At 52.0% G+C, this 22,902-nt stretch overlaps 1 protein-coding gene and 1 pseudogene across 1 annotated transcript in view; both read right to left on the bottom strand.

Annotated features, from left to right (window-relative positions):
• USP20 (ubiquitin specific peptidase 20) overlaps positions 1–22,902 on the bottom strand; it is a 45,637-nt gene that overhangs the window by 11,809 nt on the left and 10,926 nt on the right. Inside the window, exons 3-15 of the mRNA XM_040225371.1 lie at positions 19,533–19,629; positions 14,405–14,458; positions 12,581–12,643; positions 12,177–12,308; positions 11,054–11,150; positions 10,610–10,679; positions 9,396–9,509; positions 8,274–8,352; positions 6,013–6,460; positions 5,322–5,465; positions 4,923–5,032; positions 4,505–4,677; positions 3,778–3,872 (exon numbers count right to left, since the gene is read on the bottom strand). Of these exons, the coding sequence (XP_040081305.1) occupies positions 3,778–3,872; positions 4,505–4,677; positions 4,923–5,032; positions 5,322–5,465; positions 6,013–6,460; positions 8,274–8,352; positions 9,396–9,509; positions 10,610–10,679; positions 11,054–11,150; positions 12,177–12,308; positions 12,581–12,643; positions 14,405–14,458; positions 19,533–19,613 (1,660 nt within the window). The 5' untranslated portion in view covers positions 19,614–19,629. The remainder of the gene's footprint in view (positions 1–3,777; positions 3,873–4,504; positions 4,678–4,922; positions 5,033–5,321; positions 5,466–6,012; positions 6,461–8,273; positions 8,353–9,395; positions 9,510–10,609; positions 10,680–11,053; positions 11,151–12,176; positions 12,309–12,580; positions 12,644–14,404; positions 14,459–19,532; positions 19,630–22,902) is intronic.
• Positions 20,849–21,693, bottom strand: LOC120852088 (annotated as a pseudogene).

Below are 22,902 nucleotides of genomic sequence, written 5' to 3'. Positions count from 1 at the left end.
TTCCTCAAAAAAATAAAACTATTAAGAGGACAATCATTCAGTTCAGTTCAGTCACTCAGTCTTGTCCAGCTCTTTGCAACCCCATGGACTGCGGAATGCCAGGCTTCCCTGACCATCACCAACTCCTGGAGCTTACTCAAACTCATGTCTATCGAGCCAGAGATGCCATCCAACCATTTCATCCTCTGTCATCCCCTTCTCCTCCTGCCTTCAATCTTTCCCACCATCAGGGTCTTTCCAATGAGTCAGTTCTTCCCATGTGGCCAAAGTATTGGAGTTTCAGCTTCAGCATCAGTCCTTCCAATGAATATTCAGGACTGATTCCCTTTAGGATGGACTGGTTGGATCTCCTTGCTGTCCAAGGGACTCTCAAGAGTCTTCTCCAACACCACAGTTCAAAAGCATCAATTCTTTGATGCTCAGCTTTCTTTATAGTCCAACTCTCACATCCATACATGACTACTGGAAAAACCATAGGTTTGACTAGACAGACCCTTGTTGACAAAGTGATGTCTCTTTTTTAATATGTTGTCTAGCTTGGAGAAGGCAATGGCAACCCACTCCAGTACTCTTGCCTGGAGAATCCCATGGATGGAGGAGCCTGGTAGGCTGCAGTCCATGGGGCCACAAAGAGTTGGGCACGACTGAGCGACTTCACTTTCACTTTTCACTTTCATCCATTGGAGAAGGAAATGGCAACCCACTCCAGTGTTCTTGCCTGGAGAATCCCAGGGACGGGGAAGCCTGGTGGGCTGCCGTCTCAGGGGTCGCACAGAGTCAGACACGACTGAAGCAACTTAGCAGCAGCAGCAGCTTGCATAGCTTTTCTTCCAAGGAGCAAGTGTCTTTTAATTGCATGGCTGCAGTCACCATCTGCACTGATTTTGGAGCCCACAAAAAGAAAGTCTGTCACTGTTTCCATATCTGTTTGCTATGAAGTGATGGGACTGGATGCCATGATCTTAGTTTTCTGAATGTTGAGATTTAAGCCAACTTTTTCACTCTCCTCTTTCACTTTCATCAATTCAGTTCAGTTCAGTTGCTCAGTTGTGTCTTTTTGCGACCCCATGAATCGCAGCACGCCAGGCCTCCCTGTCCATCACCAACTCCCAGACTTCACTCAAACTCGTGTCTGTCGAGTCGGTGATGCCATCCAGCCATCTCATCCTCTGTCGTCCCCTTCTCCTCCTGCCCCCAGTCTCTCCTAGCATCAAGGTCTTTTCCAATGAGTCAACTCTTCGCATGAGGTGGCCAAAGTATTGGAGTTTCAGCTTTAACATCAGTCCTTCCAATGAACACCCAGGACTGATCTCCTTTAGAATGGACTGGTTGGATCTCCTTGCAGTCCAAGGGACTCTCAAGAGCCTTCTCCAATACCACAGTTCAAAAGCATCAATTCTTCGGTGCTCAGCTTTCTTCACAGTCCAACTCTCACATCCATATATGACCACTGGGAAAACCACAGCCTTGACTAGATGGACCTTGGTTGGCAAAGTAATGTCTCTGCTTTTGAATATGCTATCTAGGTTGGTCATAACTTTCCTTCCAAGGAGTAAGTGTCTCTTAATTGCATGCCTGCAATCACCATCTGCAGTGATTTTAGAGTCCAGAAAAATAAAGTCTGACACTGTTTCCACTGTTCCCCATCTATTTCCCATGAAGTGATGGGACCAGATGCCATGATCTTCGTTTTCTGAATGTTGAGCTTTAAGCCAACTTTTCCACTCTCCTCTTTCACTTTCATCAAGAGGGTTTTTAGTTCCTCTTCCCTTTCTGCCATAAGGGTGGTATCATCTGCATATCTGAGGTTATTGATATTTCTCCTGGCAATCTTGATTCCAGCTTGTGTTTCATCTAGCCTAGCATTTCACATGATGTACTCTGCATATAAGTTAAATAAGCAGGGTGACAATATACAGCCTTGACGTACTCCTTTCCCTATTTGGAACCAGTCTGTTGTTCCATGTCCAGGTCTAACTGTTGCTTCTTGACCTGCTTAAATATTTCTCAGAAGGCAGGTCAGGTGGTCTGGTATTCCCATCTCTTGAAGAATTTTCCACAGTTTGTTGTGATCCACACAAAGACTTTGGCATAGTCAATAAAGCAGAAGTAGGTGCTTTTCTGGAACTCACTTGCTTTTTTGATGATCCAACGGATGTTGGCAATTTGATCTCTGGTTCCTCTGCCTTTCCTAAATCCAGCTTGAACATCTGGAAGTTCACGGTTCATGTACTGTTGAAGCCTGGCTTGGAGAATTTTGAGCAAGCCAGAATTTTGAGAATGATCAAATAACCAAGCAATCCCACTAATGGGTATATAACCAAAGGAAATACAATCACCGTCTCAAAGAGTTATCTGTGAATCCCTGTTCAGTTCAGTTCAGTCGCTCAGTCGTGTCCGACTCTTTGCGACCCCATGAATCCCAGCACGCCAGGCCTCCCTGTCCATCACCAACTCCCGGAGTTCACTCAGACTCACGTCCACTGAGTCCGTGATGCCATCCAGCCATCTCATCCTCTGTCGTCCCCTTCTCCTCCTGCTCCCAATCCCTCCCAGCATCAGAGTCTTTTCCAAGGAGTCAACTCTTCGCATGAGGTGGCCAAAGTACTGGAGCTTCAGCTTTAGCATCATTCCTTCCAAAGAAATCCCAGGGTTGATCTCCTTCAGAATGGATTGGTTGGATCTCCTTGCAGTCCAAGGGACTCTCAAGAGTCTTCTCCAACACCACAGTTCAAAAGCATCAATTCTTCAGCGCTCAGCCTTCTTCACAGTCCACCTCTCACATCCACACGTGACCACAGGGAAAACCAGAGCCTTGACTAGACTAGAATCCCTGTTCATTGCGGCATTATTCACAAGAGCCAAAAGGTGGAAGCAACCCAAGGGTCCACCAACAAGATGACGAATAAACAAAACATGGTCTATCCAAAATGATGGAATATTATTCAGCCTGAAAACAGCAAGGAAATCCTATATCTGCTACAATATGGATGGACCCTGAGAACGTCATGCTAAGAGACACAGGCCAGTTGCTAAAGGACAAACACTGTATGATTCAACTTGGATGGGGCAACTAGAATAGTCAAATTCAGAAAAACAGAAAGTAGGATGGTGGTTGCCCAGGGCTGGTGCAAGGGGAGACAGGGCACGGCTATTTAAGGGACAGAGTTCCGCAAGATGAGAAGGTTCTGAAGATTGGTTGCACGACAATATGTATATAGTTAACCCTATGCTGAACTGAACACTTCAAAGTAGTCATGATGCTACATTTTATGTTATATATATAAAGTGAAAGTCACTCAGTTGTATCCGACTCTTTGCAACTCCATGGACTGTATAGTCCATGAAATTCTGGCCAGAATACTGGAGTGGTAGCCTTTCCCTTCTCCAGAAGGGAATACATATCTTACCACTCTTAAAAATTAAAAGGAGTTTTCCCAAAGGTTAATGAGATGCCAGTCACTGAACAGAAAAACAGGAAGAAGACAGGAACGGGAAATTTCAAAATGGGAAATACAGTCAGTATTTTTTAAATGTCTGAGCTTATCAATAATCAAGGAAATGCAAAATTAAAGAACGCTATCCTATTTGTCCACCAAATAGGTAAAAAAAGGAAATAGGGGAACCCTAAGAGCTCCAAGATGGTGGGGCTGCGAGAGTGTGCAATCCCAGAGCCAGTCCAGCAGGCAGGTGTGAGACACTGAGAGTGCGTCCAGGAAACCTTGAACCATATGCTGGCCCAGCACCCCCAGCCCCACTCCAGCCAGGTCCACTCACCCTTCAGCTCATCAGCAGCAAAGAAGGCAGCCAGGCAGTCTTCCAGGGTGACGACTGGCCCCCAAAACCAGCTAGGGGTACAGGATACCACGAACCTACAGACAGAAAGCGAGTGTGGAGGCGTGCTGCCAGGGTCTTGGCAAGAGTAAGACGTGGGGGCCTGATGGACTGCGGTCTGTTTGGATCCAGAGAGGCAGCCTGGCCTGGTGCATGGACTGAGCTGAGGTCTGGAGCTGGAAACCTGGGACCACCAGCCAGTGTCCTTGCAAGGGTGACATCACCTCCCCGAGTCTTGCCTTCCCTGTCTGTGAAGAGGCCCTGGCCACGCTGGCCTGTCTTCAGGGCAGAGCACAGGTTCCTGACATCAGGAGGGTAAAGCAGGCTTCATGGAACACAGTGGAGGCTCCAGAAAGCCCACTGGCTCTCCCTGCAGGGCCAGGCCCTCACTCAGCCACTGCCCTCCTTTCTAGCTGCCACCTGGTCACTCTCCCCATCATTACTGCCTTCCAATCAATGGCCCTGTTCAAACCAGGCCACCTCAGTATGGCCACAGAACATGCCAACTCACGAGCATCCTTCAGTCTCAAGCCCCTTCCGAACTACACCCTCATCCCTGTGAAAGCTGGTATTTTGCTGTTAAAGGTCTGTCGGCCCATCAGGCTGCCAGCTCCAGGAAGACCAGGTCAAGGGTGGTTATTTCTTTCAGCAGGCGGGGAGGTGGACCTACCGTCGGATATACTCCACAATAAAGGCGAGCCAGCCCTGGGCCGCATAGCTGTCCCCACAGGCGCCCGGCTTGGTTGGCACATTCTGGTAGATGGCCGAGTGAAGTTTGGCCAGGTCTTCCTTGCCAGGAATGGGCAGTGACAGGTCCTGGAATGTCTCCACTGTGGTGGACACCTAGGGCGGGGGGAAGGTTGAAAGTCAGCCTGGCTTTCCATCTGCCAGGGTTCTACCCTGCCCAGACCAGCGGTCTGGATCCCAAACCCCAGCCGCCAGATGACAAGTGTGGGGCAGAGAGCCAGCTCCCCAGTCCTGGGACACGGGGAGCCCCAGGACCAGGGCCCGCCTTTAGAGAGATGGGGGCAGAGAGCCAGTGCCCCAGCCCCAAGCTGAGTGGGAAGCCCTCCCTGCGGGGCACCCACCCGGTCACAGGTGAGACACTGCACGAGGCTGAGGACGGAGCCGTCGAAGATGTCCGAGATGACGCTGCGGTAGCTCTGCTCCTCCCGCCGCCGGCTGCTGGGGACCTGGGCTGGGGGCACCGTGTCCTGGGGCTAGACCTGGGGCTAGGCCCCGCCCCGCCCGCCCTCCTGCCCGCCTGCCCAGTCACGCCTGTACGAGTCACGTGACCGGCTCCCACGCCACCTCCCGGGTCTGTGGGAGGCACCCCCAACTAGCGTCCCAGCCGCGTTAAGACGGCTCAGAGACACCGCGTGAAGGACGCGCGGCACAGCCCCTGACAGAAAGTGCTCGCAAACCAAACACCGCCGCCAGGGGCGCAACCTCCGGCCTCCCTTCCCCACCCGCCCGCTCCTCCGAACCTTTCTTGAGCACGTAGGCCGGCCCCATCCTCACGGGGCTGGCACGATGAGGGCTGCTGGCCAGCTTGGCATGCCCCTCGTGGTGGTGGTGGACGGGGCTGCAGGGCCGGGAGGTGCTGCGCATGTGCGCCTCGTTGTCTGGCTCTGGGGGTGGACAGAGCCAGGGGAACGGTGCTGGGCGGCTGAGCCAGCCCCCAGCCTGGTCAGGAAGACCTCCAGCGCCTCCGAAGGGCACCAAGGCCTGAACCCACCACTTCTCCTCTGTCCTGAGCCCAGCCCACTCCCCAGCCCCTACATAGGACACGTGTCCACACACTTCCCATTCCTGCTGGGGGCTTGAACTCAGGGCAGGCTCTGACTCCTTCTCCACCAAATGACATGCTATTCACCTGACTGCTCACCTAGAGGCCGGGTCTAGTGGGATAGCAGCCCCCTAGGGTAGTGTAAGTCACTCAATCGTGTCCAACTCTTTGTGACCCCCACGGACTGTAGCCTGCCAGGCTCCTCTGTCCATGGGACTCTCCAAGCAAGGATACTGGAGTGGGTTGCCATTCCCTTCTCCAGGGGACCTTCTGGATCCAGGGATCAAACCCAGATCCCCTGCACTACAGGGAGATTCTTTCCCATCTAAGCCCCCCAGGGTAGGGCTGGGGGCCAACGGGGCCACGGTGCCCCCGCGGCTGGCTGGTACCTGGCGTCCGGCAGGGACTGGTGGACCGCGGGGAGGGCGGCTGCGTCTCCCGGGGCTGCTGCTCCAGGGCGGCCATGGCGGTGTCCACATCAGCGTCCTCATCCACCTGCTCCGAGTTGGTGCGCTGCTGGCCCCACGAGAACTTGCGGTCCTTCATGCGCTCCTTCTCAGAGATGGCACGGCCCGCCTCGTCCGCCAGCAGCAGCTCTGCCTCGGCCTGGGAGCCTCCCCCGCTGCGCCCCTGCCCGTCGCCCTCACCGCGGTCGCTGCTGGAGTCGCAGGACAGGAACTCATCCTCTGAGGGGCTCCGGTCACCCTCCCGCTTCTCATCTGTGTCGCTTGAGTCTGAGTCCCGCGCCTCAGTCAGTGCCGCTGCTGTGCCCACCACGGGCTCCTTGAGTTCCTCGTGCAGCTGGTCCATCAGGCAGCGCAAGAATTCCTGGGTGTCCTGGAATTCCAGGGTGGCCTCAGCATGGGCACCCCTCCCCGGCAGGGCCCACCTGACCCCCTTCTACTGCCGCTGCTGCTAAGTCGCTCAGTCATGTCCGACTCTACGACCCCGTAGACGGCAGCCCCCCAGGCTCCTACGTCCCTGGGATTCTCCAGGCAAGAACACCAGAGTGGGTTGCCATTTCCTCCTCCAATGCATGCATGCATGCTGAGTCGCTTCAGTCGTGTCCGACTCTGGGCGACCCTATGGGCAGCAGCCCACCAGGCTCCTCTGTCCACAGGATCCTCTAGGCAAGAACACTGGAGAGGGTTGCCATTGCCTTCTCCACCCCTTCTACTGAGGACACAAAGGCCGGGCGGCCAGCCGACCCCTCCCAGGTCTCGCACCCTGAAGGGGCCGAGTGGACGTGGTGACCCAGGTCTGCCCGTCTCCAGGCTCCTGCTTTCCAGCCCTGCTTGACTCAGCACGGGAGACAGCGGATGTAAGCGTTCAGCCATGAAAGTCTCCTTGCTCCCAAAAGGAGGGGAACTGAGTGTGAGCACGGAGTTGAGTGGGACACAGGTGATGCTGTGGAGGGGTATGCATGTGAGCACCCGGCTGAAATTTTTGGGTAGTAACGGCAGCCGGCAGGCCAGACCACCAACAATCTTAACCCATCTCTGGCGCTCTCTGCTCCTCTGGCCCTTCGCCAGCCCCGGTGCCCACACCTTCCCGGGACTTGTGGCAGGAGGGACAGGTGTCCCACAGGCCTGGGCACGACTCAGTGGCCAGGACAGGAAGTGGGCAGAACAGAGCTGCCACTGCAGGCTGGCTGGGCCTCTGATCCCGGCAGTGCTGCCGTGACCCTGACGACTCTGTGACGAGGTCACAAGCCCAGGGGGAGCCAGGGCAGCGAGGCCTCTGGCACAGCCTTGCCCAGTGGCTCAGGCAGGCTCTGCACACAGGAGGTGCTTCAGAATGTTAGATGATGATGGAGCAGGCCGCAGGCAGCTGGGGGCCCCTGGTGCCTGTGTGGGGCCACTGGGTTCAAAGTCCAGTCCTGTCCCTCACAGTCCCTGACCTGGATGTCAGAAGCAGCCCCTAGGGCCCCGCTCCCACCCCCAGGAGGCGGCGACTATGCAGTGGCCAGAGCCAGCCGCACACCCAAAGCCTCAGGTTGCCGACGTGGAGAGAGGGGCCTTGGTTTCTCAGTTCTAGCTGAGGGAGGGGCTGGCTCTGGGTAGATTCCATCAGCAGAATGTCAAATAGGTTCAGCCCTGGCTGCAAGCCCAGCAGCGAAACCCCCACCTAGGGTAGGACCTGAACAGTCAGCTTGGGGCAGCGGGCAGCATGTGGCTGCATTCTGCTTCACCGTGGGTCCATGACTTTATGCCGTAGAAAGATACCCCTGATTCTAGAGGGGTTCTCTAGATTTACAAAAACTTGCCATCAAAATGTCTAGTTTACTAAGAGTGAAATTCTGCCTGTGGTTGGGGGAGGAGAAAGCACAGGCCTATGTGAGTGGTCAGAGGTGCATGCGCCTAGAATCAAGGCTGCCTGAGGTCAACTCTCCCCTCTGCCTTGTACCAGCTGTGTAACTGATACGTGGTCACTGGGCAAGGACTTGCCCGCTGAACCTCAGTCTCCCAACCTGTCAAGTGGGGAGAACACCAGCAGGTTCTGGGAGGCTCTGAGGTCCTTGCACCCATGAAGGGCTCAGGCAGCAAGTCTGGTCCAGGAGTCCCACCTGGCAAAGCAGACCTCTGGTCTTTTCCACACTGGTCTTGGTTTATAGCCCTGGGTGTCCCCTGGGGCAGCTCAGACGGCCTACCTGCTGGGCATAGCCTCGGAACATTGGGTTGACCAACTTGATCCCGTGGGACAGGCTGGTGGGAACCACGTAGCTGGGGCTGTAGGAAGACCAAATCCGTTAGTACAGGCGGCGGTTTGCTCTGAGCTATTCAAGCCTGCGAGGGCAGCTGGGCAACCATGATGGCCAGATCAGGCTCTGTGTGGTGTTTACTGCAATGTCGGGCAGTGCTGGCCCGGCCAGGGACCCCGGCAGGTTTACACATCTCTAAGGTCAGGAAAGGAAAACATCAAGTCATGGCTCAGCCAGGCAGAGAGCTCTCGACTAGGATGGCATCATGTCCCGCCAGCCTGTGACACACCTCCTTTGAAATGGTTCTCATTCTGAAATATTTCCTGTTGCTTTCTAATTTCAAAAGTCATACATGTTCATTATTTAACAATAGAAAATTTCAAAAAAAAATAGAAAATTTCAGAAAAGCATAGCAAAGAATCATCAACACGAGCAGCATCCTGCAGAGATAACCACCATGAAGATTTCCAGACGTTTCCTTGACAATGCAGACACAAAATTACACTCAGGTAAACACCTGAACGTGGCTTAAAGTTGGAGCTGTATTGCATCATACTGTTTAATAATCTGCTTTTAATTTATTTCGATGCACTCACTTTATTCCCAATTTTAATGTTTTCCTGGATCTACCCCAAGCAACTGGTCTTTAAATTCCTTTTACACTGAGCTAAAGCCCCTGGTCAGTGTCAGCCACCACTTCTGAAACCCTGTTCGACGTGCACAGATGTGGCTGAGACTAGGAGTGGTCATCACGTGTCTGCAGACCTCAGCACACACGCTCTGAAGCGCTGCCAGCTGCAGTCAACGCCAGGTTCAAGTTCTAGCTGCACCTTTCACGACATGTGTTATCTTGGGCAAGACACTTGACTCTCCCTGAACCTCAGTTTCCCCAGTTTGCGAGCCAGAGCTGGCTGTGACCTACACCTGTAAGGGCCCCCATAAGCATGACACAAGGGGGAAGCGCGGCTCGTGATGGTGAGAGGTTGAGGGCACCGGAAGTGCTCCATCAAGGGGCCCGACAGAAAGCCTGTCCCCACGCCCTTGCCAGAGGTCGGGGACTTGGTCACTCACCGTTTCCTATGCCAGACCTCAGAGACCAGCTTCTGATAACTTTTGCACAGGGCTGGCTTCTTGTCTGTGCGGACCAGGCCTCCACACTCCAAGAAGAACTGGGTGAGCGGGGGGCTGGGGGAGGGGGCAGGGAGCCAGGTCAGCAAAGAAGAGAAGGGGTACATGGCATCATTTATAAGAGCTGGCTGGAGAAGCAAAACTGTCCTGTGTGGAGATATACCAGGCCCCCCCAGAGCCATAAATACCTGTAGGTGACTTGACAGACCCCACCTGTTATGGGGCTGAATTGTATCCCACCCCAAATTCATACACTGAAGTCCTAACCCCCCCACCTTAGAATGTGAATGCACTGGAGATAAGGTCTTTCTTTAAAGCCTGTTGTGTAAAAATTAGAGGAACCATCACCCCTCCTTTCATCAGTCCCTGCTTAGAAACCTTCCTGAGCCTGAAGGCCTCTCCCTCACTTCTTTTTTCTTTGTTTTTGTTACCTCATTACATAAAAAATAGTCATTTATTATAGAAAAATTAGGAAATACAGATAAGCAAACAATAGTAACTGACCTTAACCCTACCATGTGAGTGAGGATAGCTACTCTGAAGATTTGGGGGCATATCCTCCTAGAATTTTCTATGCATGCAGAGCCCCCATCCCTCCCCTCCTTTTCACACACACAAACACACACACACACACACACACACACACACACACAGAACCCTTAGTAGGTGTAAGACCCTGAGTGCCAGGTAGAGGAGATGGCCCAGCCTCAGGGAGTATAGGGTATCTTAGATGGAAAAAAATATTTTCACCCCCAAAATGGGACTTCACCATATAAAGGTTCACAACCTTTTTCTACTTATCATATTCCGAACTCCTCCCCGTTTCAGTAAATATTGTCCTGCACCATTTTTTCCTGAACTCACCATAAAGCTGGTCTGCACTAAATCTGTGATTTTTATGGGCCTTTAACATGTTTCCAATAAATGACAGGGTGAGGAACAGCACAGACAGCTTTTTGAACCTCTCTGAGTACTGGTACCTCCTTTAGGAGAAATTCCCATTGGAGGGATTGCTGGGTTAAAGGGCAGGTGTGGTTCTGGGCATTTTGATGTGTACCCATATCCAGGCTTCTATGAGCAACTCACATGACCCAGCTTGGGGGCAGCAGCTGCTATTCCCAGGGCCCCCCCCAACTCCCAAATGAGGCAAAACCTACCAGTTGGACAGGGCCTGCAGGGCCGCATTCATGTAGCAGGAGTTGCCGAGGTTCTTCATGCCCGTGAGGCCTGGGAAATCAGCACACACACAGAGGGAGGGGACAGTGAGCACTCGGAGAGGAGCCGTGGCTCCCGAGCCCCCCCAGGACCTGCCCGGGAAACCTGCCAAGTCAGCCGATGGAGTCCCACTCCCTGCAGCTCCAGTTACCACGGTGGATGGAACCCATGGACCCCTTCACCCTCCGCCCCGTCCAGCCCACTGTCCACGCTGAGCAAGGGCAGCGACCCGGGTTGAAAGAAGCCTGCCTGCCCAGGGGCACAGGGCTGAGGCGCGGCTGAGGGCTGCCAGGCCCCAGGGCCGCACTCCAGGGAAGCCCTCGTGTCACAGAAAACACCCTACGCCACCCCACCTGCCCAGGTGGCACAGCTCGCGGGGCTGTTACCTCGTGGCTTCAGGTCATCGTCCTCCGACTCGGACTCTCCTTCATCTGCCACAGCGATGGGGACGGCTTTCAGAGGGTGGGAGGGTGGCGGAGAGTCCTGCGTCCAAGAACCAAGGTGAGAAGTCAGGAAGACTAGTAGGTGAGGAGGGAGAGGGGCTGGGGATGGGCCCATGCGTCCATCCCTGCGCTGGGGTATCGGGGGAGAAGCCCAGACCCCTAACCACTCAGTTAGCCCACCTGAGCAGGGGACATGGTGGTTAAGAGAGGGCATGAGTTTGAGCAAACTCCGGGAGTTGGTGATGGACCGACTGGGAGGCCTGGTGTGCTGCAGTCCATGGCGTGCTGCCGTCGCCAAGAGTCAGACACGACTGAGCGACTGAACTGAACTGGTGGCCTTGCCCTGGGAAGTCTCTGACTTGTACTTTACTTACAGTAATGAGTAATAATATTTTATTTATAATAAATTTGAGGAAAAAATAGAAACAAAGAAAAAACAACAGGCAGCCCAACTTTTCTGAGACAAACACTGTTGATTATTATATCTCTGTTGCATTTAAACTGTTAATACACACACGCCCAAAACAAGATTTGTATATACTTTTTATAGACATTTTTGTAAAAAAAAAAAACTCATATATATTGATCTTTTAAGTCCACAAACATAGTCCATACACATTTACTGAGCACCTATTATGTGACCATCATTGTCAACAGGGAGGAAAGACAGCACTGTACCCAGACACGTCAGGCCTCTCCGAGGGCTCAGATGCTGACTTAATGAGCCCTCCCTGAGGGTCAGCTCCGCACTAGGCTCCCCCACCTGCCTCCTTGAAGGGCCTGAATGGCTCCTGGCCTGGTGCACTGCCAGGGGAGGGCGTCCGGGTGTTTCCCATGCCGGCCTTGGCCCAGGGCACCCCCAAGGCCTACCCGCCCCCCACCCCAAGTCACCTCTGCGTCCTGAGCCCTCACACTGCCCTGGACAGGGCTGGGGCTCAGCAGGCATTAGCTGATTTGAGCTCTGCATAGCCACCTGGGTACTCGGAGCGGGAACAGATGCTGTTGGGGACCCACTGCCCTGCCCTTGGCCTTGTTTGGCTGCCGGCTGGCCCCCGCGCCCCCTCACCTGCTCTGAGAACTTGGGCGCGGGGCCAGGCGGGCGGGCCGCCAGGCGCGGCTCCAGGAACACTTCCTTCTCACAGGCGTAGCACCACACCCGGAACGTGGTCAGGTTCACCGTCAGGTTGTGCTGTTTCGCCTGGAGGGCAAGATGCAAAGGAAGAACACCCTGGCCCAACAGGTGCACAGGCCTGCCTCAGCTACGCGGGCTCGGGAAAATCCCAGATTTTCAAGAATCTCAGATTCTGCTCCCCCCACCTCAGCCAGGCGTGCCAAGGGCTGCGGCTGCCTTCTCTCTTCCTTCTTTGCCATGACTGTTCCTATTTTACACACACAGCCGCTGAGGCCCAGAGAGGCGGGTGGAGCCGGGGGCGGCTGGAGCTGGGGTCTGACCTCGGGGCCCAGGCTCACCTGTGCGTGGAGGGTGCTGTGGTCAGCAAAGGATTCTCCGCAGCCGACGTAGGAGCAGGAGATCTGGGGAGGGACGGAAGGGGAGTGGGGCAGAGGGCCGTGAGGGGGCGTCCCCGCTGCCACCCCGGGGCCCCAGGGACCAAGGCCCAGCCACCGGTTTGCGCACCCGAGGTGCGTGCTGGGCACGGCTGGCCGCCACACATCAGCCCCGCCTCTCAGCGAGACAGGCGGTGGGCCCTGGGCTGAGGCCTGGCTGCTGGGCGCCCTGACCCGCTCCTCCCTCCACTCACCCCTTTTCCACCAAAACCCCACTCCTGATGGGCCAGTTGGCGGGGCCACACTTTTGGTGGGGGGCGGGGGCTGCCTGGGCCTCATGGCCGTTTTCTGACGGCGGACGCTGAATGGGCAGAGGCGGCCCGGGGGCCCTGGGCTGACCCCGTGCCTCATGGTGACCTGCCTTTGGCCTGCGCTCTCCTCCCCCAGATCCACCCAGCTCCCAAGGCCCAGCTCGTGGCCTCCACCCCAGCCCTGCCTGTCGGACTGCTTCACTGCAGGAGAGCGCTGGTGCACCCTGAGCAGGGGTCAACCACACACCAGCTGGTGAGGGCCTTTCACGGAAACGGCCTTTGGGCGGCGTCACTTTCTGCGTCAGGTTCCGTCTCGGTCTCTCAGGGGGCGTCTGTGGGCTCCCAGCAGGCAGGGCCATGCTCCCACCTCCTGCCGTCCCCGGGGCCCCAGACCGTGTCCTGCAGTGCAGTTTACCCTGAGCGACAGGCCCAAGAGGGCGAGGCCAGAGCCCTACGGAGCCTCCTGTGTCTTCTGCAAAGAGACTTGAGCTGTGATCTTTGTGCCCATTCGCTGCCTTTTTTTGGTCTCTCCTTGTATTTGTTTTCAAAGAAATTTTTAGTAAGATTATATAGCGTGATATATACTTGTGGCAAAGTTGGAAAACACTACAAAGTTATAGAGAAAAATGAATTACCTGTAATTCTGCCTCCCGCCCCCAGAGAAAATCATCACTTGTTCACACATTTACTGTTACTCTTTTGGGTGAGCATAATAATCACAACCAGATTTTACTGGACACTGTCTACGGGCCACATACCATGCTAAGCCCATCACAGGCACCATCTCGCCAAATTCTACACTAAGGTGGGGGTCTACAAGGCAGGGGCAGTCGTCAGTGTTGTGGCCTCTGCTTTATAGATGGCAAAACAAAGACCCAGACTGGCCTGGGGTGGGGTAGGGGTGGTGTGTGTGTCTCTGTGTGTGTGTGTGTGTGTCATGTCTGACTCTTTGCAACCCCATGGACTGTAGCCCACCAGGCTCCTCTGTCCATGGGATTCTCCAGGTAAGAATACTGGAGTGGGTAGCCATTTCCTCCTCCAGGGGATCTTCCCGACCCAGGGATCGAACTCTTGTCTCCAGCGTCTCCTGCACTGCAGGTGGATTCTGTACCACTGAGTCACCTGGGAAGCCCCAGCCGAGGGACAGACTGCCACTAACAAGTGCCAGGGTTCACAGCCAAGATGCTACATCGTCTCATATGCACGTGCTGAATAGAAACTTCCCCTTCATGCCGATGGGCTCATTCAGTCCAGAGTCTTCTCTAGCCTGCTTTTCCCTCTTCGTCTTTAATGGTGGCAAGGGCAGGCAGCCCAGGGGCTCGCACACTCTGGGGCCCTCTTGGCTTGGGCACCACACCCAAGACATCCATGCCCTATGTCCCTGCCCAAGGTTTCAGGCCATGCCCATGGAGGACAGGTATTCCCAGCCCAGAGTCTGGACCCAGCTCCAGACCCCCAACAGCTGCAGGTAACTTACCTGGAGACAGGCCCACAGGTTGGGTCCAGAAACCCCACATGACTGACAGGTGCTCTGTGTGAGGCAGGGAAAGAGACGAAGAGGCGGGTGTGAGTGGCCACAGGATGTGTGCCGTCAGACTCAGCTCAGAGGCTTTGCCTCACAGAGATCCTGGCTCATGGGGCCACTTTAAGCTTTACTGTTGGAATTTTGTTTTTTCACGTGCCTGAAAAAACATCTTCAATACAATCACTTACAGCTTATCAGGGAATGTTTACCAGGAGGATTCCTATGTGCTGTTTCTCATAAATCCTCTGTTGCTTATCAGCTTCTGCCAGAAGCGAGTAGAACTGCACGTAGCTCTCAGGACTGGGGTCATAAGATGAGACAGGCTTGAATCTCCTTCAGGAACACTCTCCTTATGACAAAACTGCCTGGTCTCGATCCTCTTTCTGGAGACGTGGATTGTCTCCTGACCTTGTGATCATTGTCATCGCTTGTTCCCTTGGTAATGGGTGCTGCATGTTTGGTTTTCTGATCTTTATCATTGTCGAAAGAAATTTCTTGTACCATAGCCTATATATACTCACAGAAAGACCATTAAAGCACCTTTGCTCCATCAGAGCTTGGGTCCCCGTGTCTGTCTTTCTTTTTTTTTTTTCTCTCTCTCTCTGGCTAATTCTCTGAAGCGTAGAAACCCGTCATGCTCACTCTCTTGCCTGGGCTTCCAAGACCCCCTCGAGAAGGCACCCTGTGCCTTTAGCCCCTCGAGAGGATGCCCTGTGCCTTCATGAGTGATGGAAGCCCTGTGTCAAGACCTTTACAGGTTCTCTGCGTAAACCAGGGACTATCAGCCTCTTTCTCTCTTTCACTTTCTTATCGTCAACTCCGGACTGCCAGGTCCCAGTCCATTAAAGGATCTCAACAAAAGCTTAAGCAAACAGACCCTTAATATGCTCTCATCACACCTTCTACTCTTTCATGACACTCATTTATTTAAGCCTTTCTGCCCGGCTAGACTATGGGCTCCATGAAGGAGGGATGGTCTGTTTTGCCTACCCCTGCGACTTCACAGAGTCTGGTACAAATCAGATCAGTATATTTGTTGACCACAGAAACACCCATGTATCTGTTGGTCAGGATGACAGAGCCTGCTTCTGGTCCACTGATATCTCTCTTCCCTGCTTTAATAAAAGAATCTATGTATTTTGGCTGAGCACATGGTCAGTGAGCTACAGACTATGTGTCCTAACCCCCATTGTGATCATGGGGGCTCAGTTCTAGTAGACAGCATAAAAGTAATAAGTGACATGTGCCACTTCTGAGTTTTGCACAACCCTTGGTCTCTCTCCTGTTTCCACTGGCTGGAATGCAGATGTGATGGCAGGAACTCAAGCAGCCACTGTGGACCTGGAGGTGAATGCCATGTGTTGAGAATGACAAATCCACTCTATCAGAGCGACCTGCATCCGGACTGCTCAGTGAGAAAAGTAAACCCCTATCTCATTTAACTCACTATATTTCAAGGTCTTTTCACTATAATTTAAACTGACCTAAGTAATTTTGTCTGTGTCCGTCTAGAACAGCAGTTTCCAGCTGAGCTTCCACAATACCCAGTGTGTCTCTGCCAGCTGTGAGATGAATTCTAAGCACTGGTCTCTGTAGCAGTTATAGGGCTGATCCCTGGTGAGGGATCACAATGAGGTATCCAGCTAAGTTCCTTGGACCTTGCTCATGTAATCCTTATCACAGTCTCTGCAACAGGTCCCAAGAGCCCCTTCTTACAGATGAGAAATGGAGGTTTGGAGAGGTCATGACCCTACTGTCAGAAGCACTGTCAGCTGAGGAGTCAGGGTCATCAAACTTACAGGAAAGGTCTAGTTTCCTCCCAAGGGTGGCCACTTAAGCCTCGACCCTTAAGCCTTCATGGGAACTTCTTTTCACTAAGCCCAGATTCTGGCTGTGTTTGTAAAAATCCTGAACATGGCTCTCTCAGTAAGGTTGAGAAGGCACAGCTCATCCCAACCGTGGGGCTGAGGTTTGCAGTGTCTTAGGGTCTCTTGCCAAGGATGCTAAGGGGGCAGGAGACCAGTCTACTTGGTAGACTCAAAGTTGCTACTCCTGACTTTCCAAATTTGTCATCTCTTTTGTGACTTTCTGATTTCACAGTTTACTCCCATCTTCCCAAGTTTTTTTTTCATTTCAGTCATATGAATGATAAAAGTATTGTGTGCTTATTTCAACAATTTAAATGACGCATACGCTGTATATAATATGTAGCATATTATATACAACACATATATGCTGTATATAATGTGTAGTATATTATATATAATACATGCTATATATGTGTAATATATTATATATAGTACATATATACTGTATATATTGTGTCCTATATTACATATATGCTGTATATGTGTCATACAGTATATATATGTATGCTGTACATAATGTATCATATATTACTATATGCTATACATAATATGCAGCGTATTATATATAATATATATATATGCTGTAATAACTTGAAGTATTTCTCTCCATACCTTTGGCTAGTAAAAATGAGATCACACTATACAAACTTCTCAGTAACAGGCTTCTGTCACCTATTTAGGGCCATCCTTCTATGTCTGTACCCAGAGACTCCATCTCATTCTTTGCAATAAGTACACAGGGGCCCACACTACGGGTACAGACACCACAACTGTTTCACTCATTCCCTTCCTGGTAAATATGCATTTGACCACCAGTGTTTTCCTTTTTCAAATAATGCTCAGTAAACACTGCTGTATTTGTATCTTGTAACTGGTACATACATTGCTACTAGATACATTTTGAGCGCGGGAATTGAACCCCTGTGGTAATGGTAACTTGACTACAAACTTCGGGTCCACTTCCCTCCCTCGGTCGGCTCTGAGTAACAGCAGTTTGTACCGTGGGCATCTGAAACAGTGCCATGTTGGTTTCCTGGCAAAATCCTTGACCACCAGGGAAGTCAAGCACCTTTTTTCAAAAGTTTCTCAGCCATTTGCATTGCCTCCATTGTGAGCTACCTGGTTCAATCCTTGCCCCTTCTGGGTATTTTAAAACCATGTTGGTTTCATTTTGTAGATTTCCAAAAGGCTGCCATGTCCCAGCCCGATCTTCCCAAGTTCTGCCTCCCTCTTCCCACCTTGTTTGTCTCCTCCCTGCTCTCAGATTTCCCAAGAAACTCTCAGTTTCTTTCACTTATTCCTTTGTGCAGATGCAGGAAGGGACCCGGTGTTAGACGGTGCAAATGCACTGCAGCCTCGCTCCGCTCTTCCTCCTGACCACACTGAAACCGTGCTCTACAGGGTCAGCAGAAACTGGTGATGAACAGAAATGGAACTTGTCTTACGCAACAGCAACTAAGGGAAGAGCTGAGTAAAAAACCCCTCTGCTCGAAGCCTGCCTTCACTGAGCAAGCTTGCCTTAATTATTATTTTTTTTAAACTGCATACCCTCTATGCTTCATGTAGCCTATACATCAGCAGACTCCTTAACCACCCCTACAGATAACAGCTCTGATGTATGCATTGCTATAAGTGGTTTAAGCGGTTTTTTCAGAAACTTGGAGTCTTGTCCAGTTCGAGCCAGCTAAGACTGTTTGGGACCACTAACCGTAAAATTGGGTGTGTGTAACTGTCTGATAAATGACCTTTTGACGTCAAAGGACCCAAAACTCCAGCCTCAGATCATGCTAAGCACCTCCATTTTTGAACACGCATCCTAGGAAGAAGCATGTAACTCAGACACACTTGTGCAGAACACTGATGACCACATCTCTCCCCACGCCTAAGACCACCCTGCTTCTTTATCCCATAAATATCCCAAGACCCTCGCCTTCTGGGAGGCTGATCTGAGGCTTGTTCTCCTGTCTCCTCACTTGGCTGCCTTGTGAATCAACCCTTTCTTTGCTGCAAACCTCAGTGTCTCAGCATTTGGCTTGCTGTGAATCAGCAGATGAACCTGGTTCAGTAACAGCAAGCAAAATGACTTCAAAAGAAGCCACAGGAACTTTGAAGAATCACCCCTGAGACTAGACCAGCTCAGGCCAAAAGCCACCCAGCACCTGCATTGGCTGAATGACCAGCATTAGGTGCCTGGAAAGAAGACACAGAAATCTGTCTCGGAGTCTGACCCCACCCCCACCCCCGGGGAATAGCCCCGACATACAGCCCTGCCCCTGAACACAAGGACACTATACAGACAGAACGCTGCAAAGGGCCCGGATGTCCACCCACAGAAGATCAGCTGTGGAGTCCACAGAACGAACTATTATGCGACTTTAAGACAAACCATGAGATCCATGTGCTGAGGCCGAAGAGCTCCAAGATACACTGCCAGGTGAACAGCGCGTGTCACCAAACCAGCTACAGTATACTACTTTTTATGTAATCAAGGGGAAAATGGAAAATAAGTATTCCCATAAACAAACTCTGAAAAGATACAAAGGAAACTGATGTTCATGGCTGTTTGGAGGGTGGGATGGAGAGGGTGGGCACAGGACAGGTGGGAGGGGGACTCCTTGACATTTTTCTTCTTACATCATTTCATTTTTGAACCATGTGAAAGTGTTACCTACTTAAAAAAATTTTAATCTGACAGACAAACAACACATCCTCCCTATTCAGTGTGGCCCACCTTTGGGAATCCCCTGGGGGTCTCACGGTTAGGACTCCAAGCTTCCACTGCAGCAGGCATGGGTTTGATCCCTGGTCAGGGAACTAAAACCCTGCAAGCCACAGTATAGACACACACACACAAAAAACAAACACAGTGGCCCACCTCTTCTCTTTGAACCTCCCTGAGCCCTTCTCAGGTCAAGTGTGCAAAAATGCCCGTGGATTCTCGGAGGCTGACTCTCCACCTTGCACCTGCTCCAGCCACTAATGGGCATCAGCGCTCCCAAATGGATGGTCTACGTGGTAATTAATGGCTGTTAGGATACAGCCCCGGAAGGCCTCCTGAACAGATGCCAGCTTTTCCATTTACATAAAAGGCCAAGCAGAGACTGCTGGGAGCCAGTGCTTCCGCGGCTTCAGAGATGTCTCATCCCAGGAATGTGGCGGGGGCGGGGGCGCCCTGGGTGTGGGCCTCAGCCCCGGAAGGTCTGACCCTTTACCTTGGATTTGAGCAGCAAGTCCTCTTTGGTCACCTCCCCTATCGAGTCAAGATGAGGACAAAGATCCCTGGAGTCCCCCATGCTGGCCCGGGCTCACCTACAAGGAAACACAAGGGATCCTGGGTTAATGGCAGCCCGTGCCGGCTGGAGGCAGGAGAGGCTGGGGGGTTAAGTGCATATTTGGGTCTCGAGCCCCAGATCTGTCACGTACTGGTTGATGATCCGGAGAAGCTACTTAACTGCTCTGAGCCTCACCCTCCTCGTCTGACGATTGGGGAGGGAGATAACACCTTCCGGAAGGGTTGCTCAAAGGATTCACGGAGGAACTATCAGTGAAATGCCTGGCCCAGGGACAGCAAGTGCAGGGAGATGATTAGAATTCAAGCGCTGGGTGTGATGATGAGAACTGTTGATAGGGAAGGTGCAAGCGTGCTTCCTGCATTTGGGAGCTGCCTGTTAGGGAAGCTAAAACCGCAGTCCTTCTTCAGAGACCAGCTCCCTGACCTGGAGACCACTCTACACCAGGGGGCAGCAGCGGGCAGGGTGGAGAGGCTAGGTCTGAAAACCAAGTAGAAAGGCAAAAACAGAAGGGGACGGCGCTCTTCTCTGAGCAAGCAAGCTCCCTCTTCTCAAGAGCTTCAGAGAGGCCAGGTGACCCAAAGGCCACTTATCCCACTTAGAGAAGAAGCTTGAAACTCCAAGATACTAGAGGAGGAAGTCAGAGCAGCAGCTCCTCTAGAAAATGTTATTTGAGAACGAGAAAGTCACAGAGAAGGGCGGGCAAACCGAGCTAGGAAGGGGTCTGAAAGATGTTCACTGAAGTACCAACGGTGGTGTAACTGGGTGATAGATTTCATAAGAGCTGTGTGGTTGTTGCGTTTTTTTTTTTTTTACAATTATAAAAACAAAACTCAGATGATATACTTTTTAAAGTACAAGGTATAGGAGCAAAATAGAAAGCTTCCCTGGAGGCTCCGATGGTAAAGCGTCTGCCTGCAATGCAGAAGACCTGAGTTCGATTCCTGGGTAGGGAAAATCCCCTGGAGAAGGAAATGGCAACCCACTCCAGTATTCTTGCCTGGGAAATCCCCTGGACAGAGGAGCCTGGGAGGCTACAGTCCACTGGGTCACAAAGAGTCGGACACGACTGGGCAACTTCACTTCACTTTCTGCTGACTCAGTGGTAAAGAATCCGCCTGCCAATGCAGGAGACAAGAGTTTCATCCCTGGGTCGGGACAATCCTCTGGAGGAAGAAATGGCAACCCACTCCAGTATTCTTGCCTGGGAAATCCCATGGACAGAGGAGCCTGGGAGGGTTAGAGTCCACGGGGTCACAAAAGAGTCGGACACGACTTAGCAACTAAACAACAATAGCAATGAAGTAAAATAACCTGCTGATGATATTGTGGCAAACGTCCATCCTGACGCTCCTGTATAAATACGCATCCTGTATAATGCTTCTCTCTTTTTTTCTGACCAAAAAATTTAATTAACAAAAAAATATTACAATAGCAGAGAAAATAATAATAACAATAAAGAGAAATTAGAAGTGGGAATCAGGGTAGAAAGCAATGCGAAGGCTTTGGTTTCTAGGAGGCCAACAGCTGAGCTGGCCTTAGCCCCAGGGCCTTCTGAGTTTTCCTTGGCTGCTGGCTTCTCGTCTTCCCCCAAGAGACGAAGGTTGTGCTTTTCCCGGAGTTCATTTAGCTCTTTTCCCTTTGCCTGAAGCTGTTCAGTGTCTCAGTGGTCTTCTGTATCTGCTCCTTGTAGTTCTCCAAGGCAGGCAGCACCTCTTTGACAGTCCGCTCCACCAGCACCCTTCCAACCATGCGGTAGCACTTCTGGGTTTCATCTACCTCCTTCAGAGTATCAATCACTAGGCTGTGCTCATCCAACTCCATCTCCAGCTCAGCTGCTTTGGAGGCCAGGCCCCACTGTTCCTGCCTAAGATACCTGAAGCCAGCAGTCACCTGCTCTGCGGACATCGCCCCCTTCCCCTTGCGGCTCCCGCTGCTCTTGCTGGCGCGACCGCCGTTCTTTGCCATCTTCACTGCCTGCTAGCTAATTCTTCTCTTTTTTTAAATCAGAAGGGAAAAAAGCTATTTCAGTTTGAAAAGCAAATGCTTCCTTCGAGGGAACTCCTTGGTTTGCCGGGCAGCTCTGTATTTTGACTGCAGTGGTGGTGGCATGGATCTGTATGCATTTGTATGTATTAGTTGCTCAGCTGTGTCCGACTCTTTGCAACCCCACGGAATACAGCCCTCCAGGCTCCTCTGTCCATGGGATTCTCCAGGCAAGAATACTGGAGTGGGTTGCCATTCTCCTCTCCAGGGGATCTTTCTGACCCATGGATCAAACCCAAGTCTCCTGCATTGCAGGCAGATGCTTTGCCGTCTGAGCCACTAGGGGAAATGGCCTGGAACTGAACACACACACGCACACACACACACACACAAATGAGTGCAGGTAAATCTGGTGAAATCTGAATGAGTTCCCTGGGTGTACCGGTCTCTCTGCTGGTCATGATGCTGTACTACGGATACACCAGAGATGCGGTACTACTGGGGGACCGTAGGCGAAGGGAACATGGGACCTCCTGGCACATTTTTTGGCAACTTACTCTGAATCTATAATTATCTCAAAAGAAAATGTTTAAAAATAAATAAGTAAATGCTGCTGCCACCCAATATTTTAGCAGAAATTGTACCCAGGAACCTGGCTTTTGACTCTAGCTCCAAACTATTACCAAGAAAAAGGGCCCAATCAATCAAAGATGCAGGAGAAGGCAACGGTGCTTTAATCAAAGGCAGAGGTTGTGCAACCACCAGAGGGAGGTGGACCCCACAAGCACCCTCCTGCAAGCCCCTCCCCACCCCAAAAGATCTGCCAGCAGTGAACTGGCCCAGACTCCATGCCAGACAGGAGTGACTGGTGCTGATGAGGGGCCAGACTTAGTGTTTCCCATGCATTCTTCCGTTGAAAGCTTCCCCGGCCATCTCAGAAGCTGGGCTTTGCCCCGTTTTATAGATGACTAAACAGGACACCTTCTGGTCCCAGGTCTTGCAGACAGGAGCTCCAGGACTGAGGCCAAAACCCAAGCGGGTCAGACTCTTGGCCCACTCTTTGGAACTTACAGAAAATGCAAACATAGGCGGAAGGAGACAGAAGTGTGTAACCCACGCCCAAGCATTCATCACCTGACTTCACAATTAATCCATGGCCAACTTTGCTTCATCTCAACCTGCCACTTCCTCCTCTGTGCAGCAAATCCCACATATCACATCATTTCATCCGCGTATGTTTTTCTATGAGACTTGAAAAAGGAAAAAAAAAAAAAAACTCCACATAACCAAGATTCTATCATTTCAC

The sequence above is a fragment of the Oryx dammah genome, unplaced genomic scaffold (assembly GCF_014754425.2).
Source record: "Oryx dammah isolate SB20612 unplaced genomic scaffold, SCBI_Odam_1.1 HiC_scaffold_25, whole genome shotgun sequence".
NCBI lineage: Eukaryota > Metazoa > Chordata > Mammalia > Artiodactyla > Bovidae > Oryx > Oryx dammah.
The sequence above is the reverse complement of the archived record's forward strand: the minus strand, read 5'-3'. Positions and strand labels throughout refer to the sequence as shown.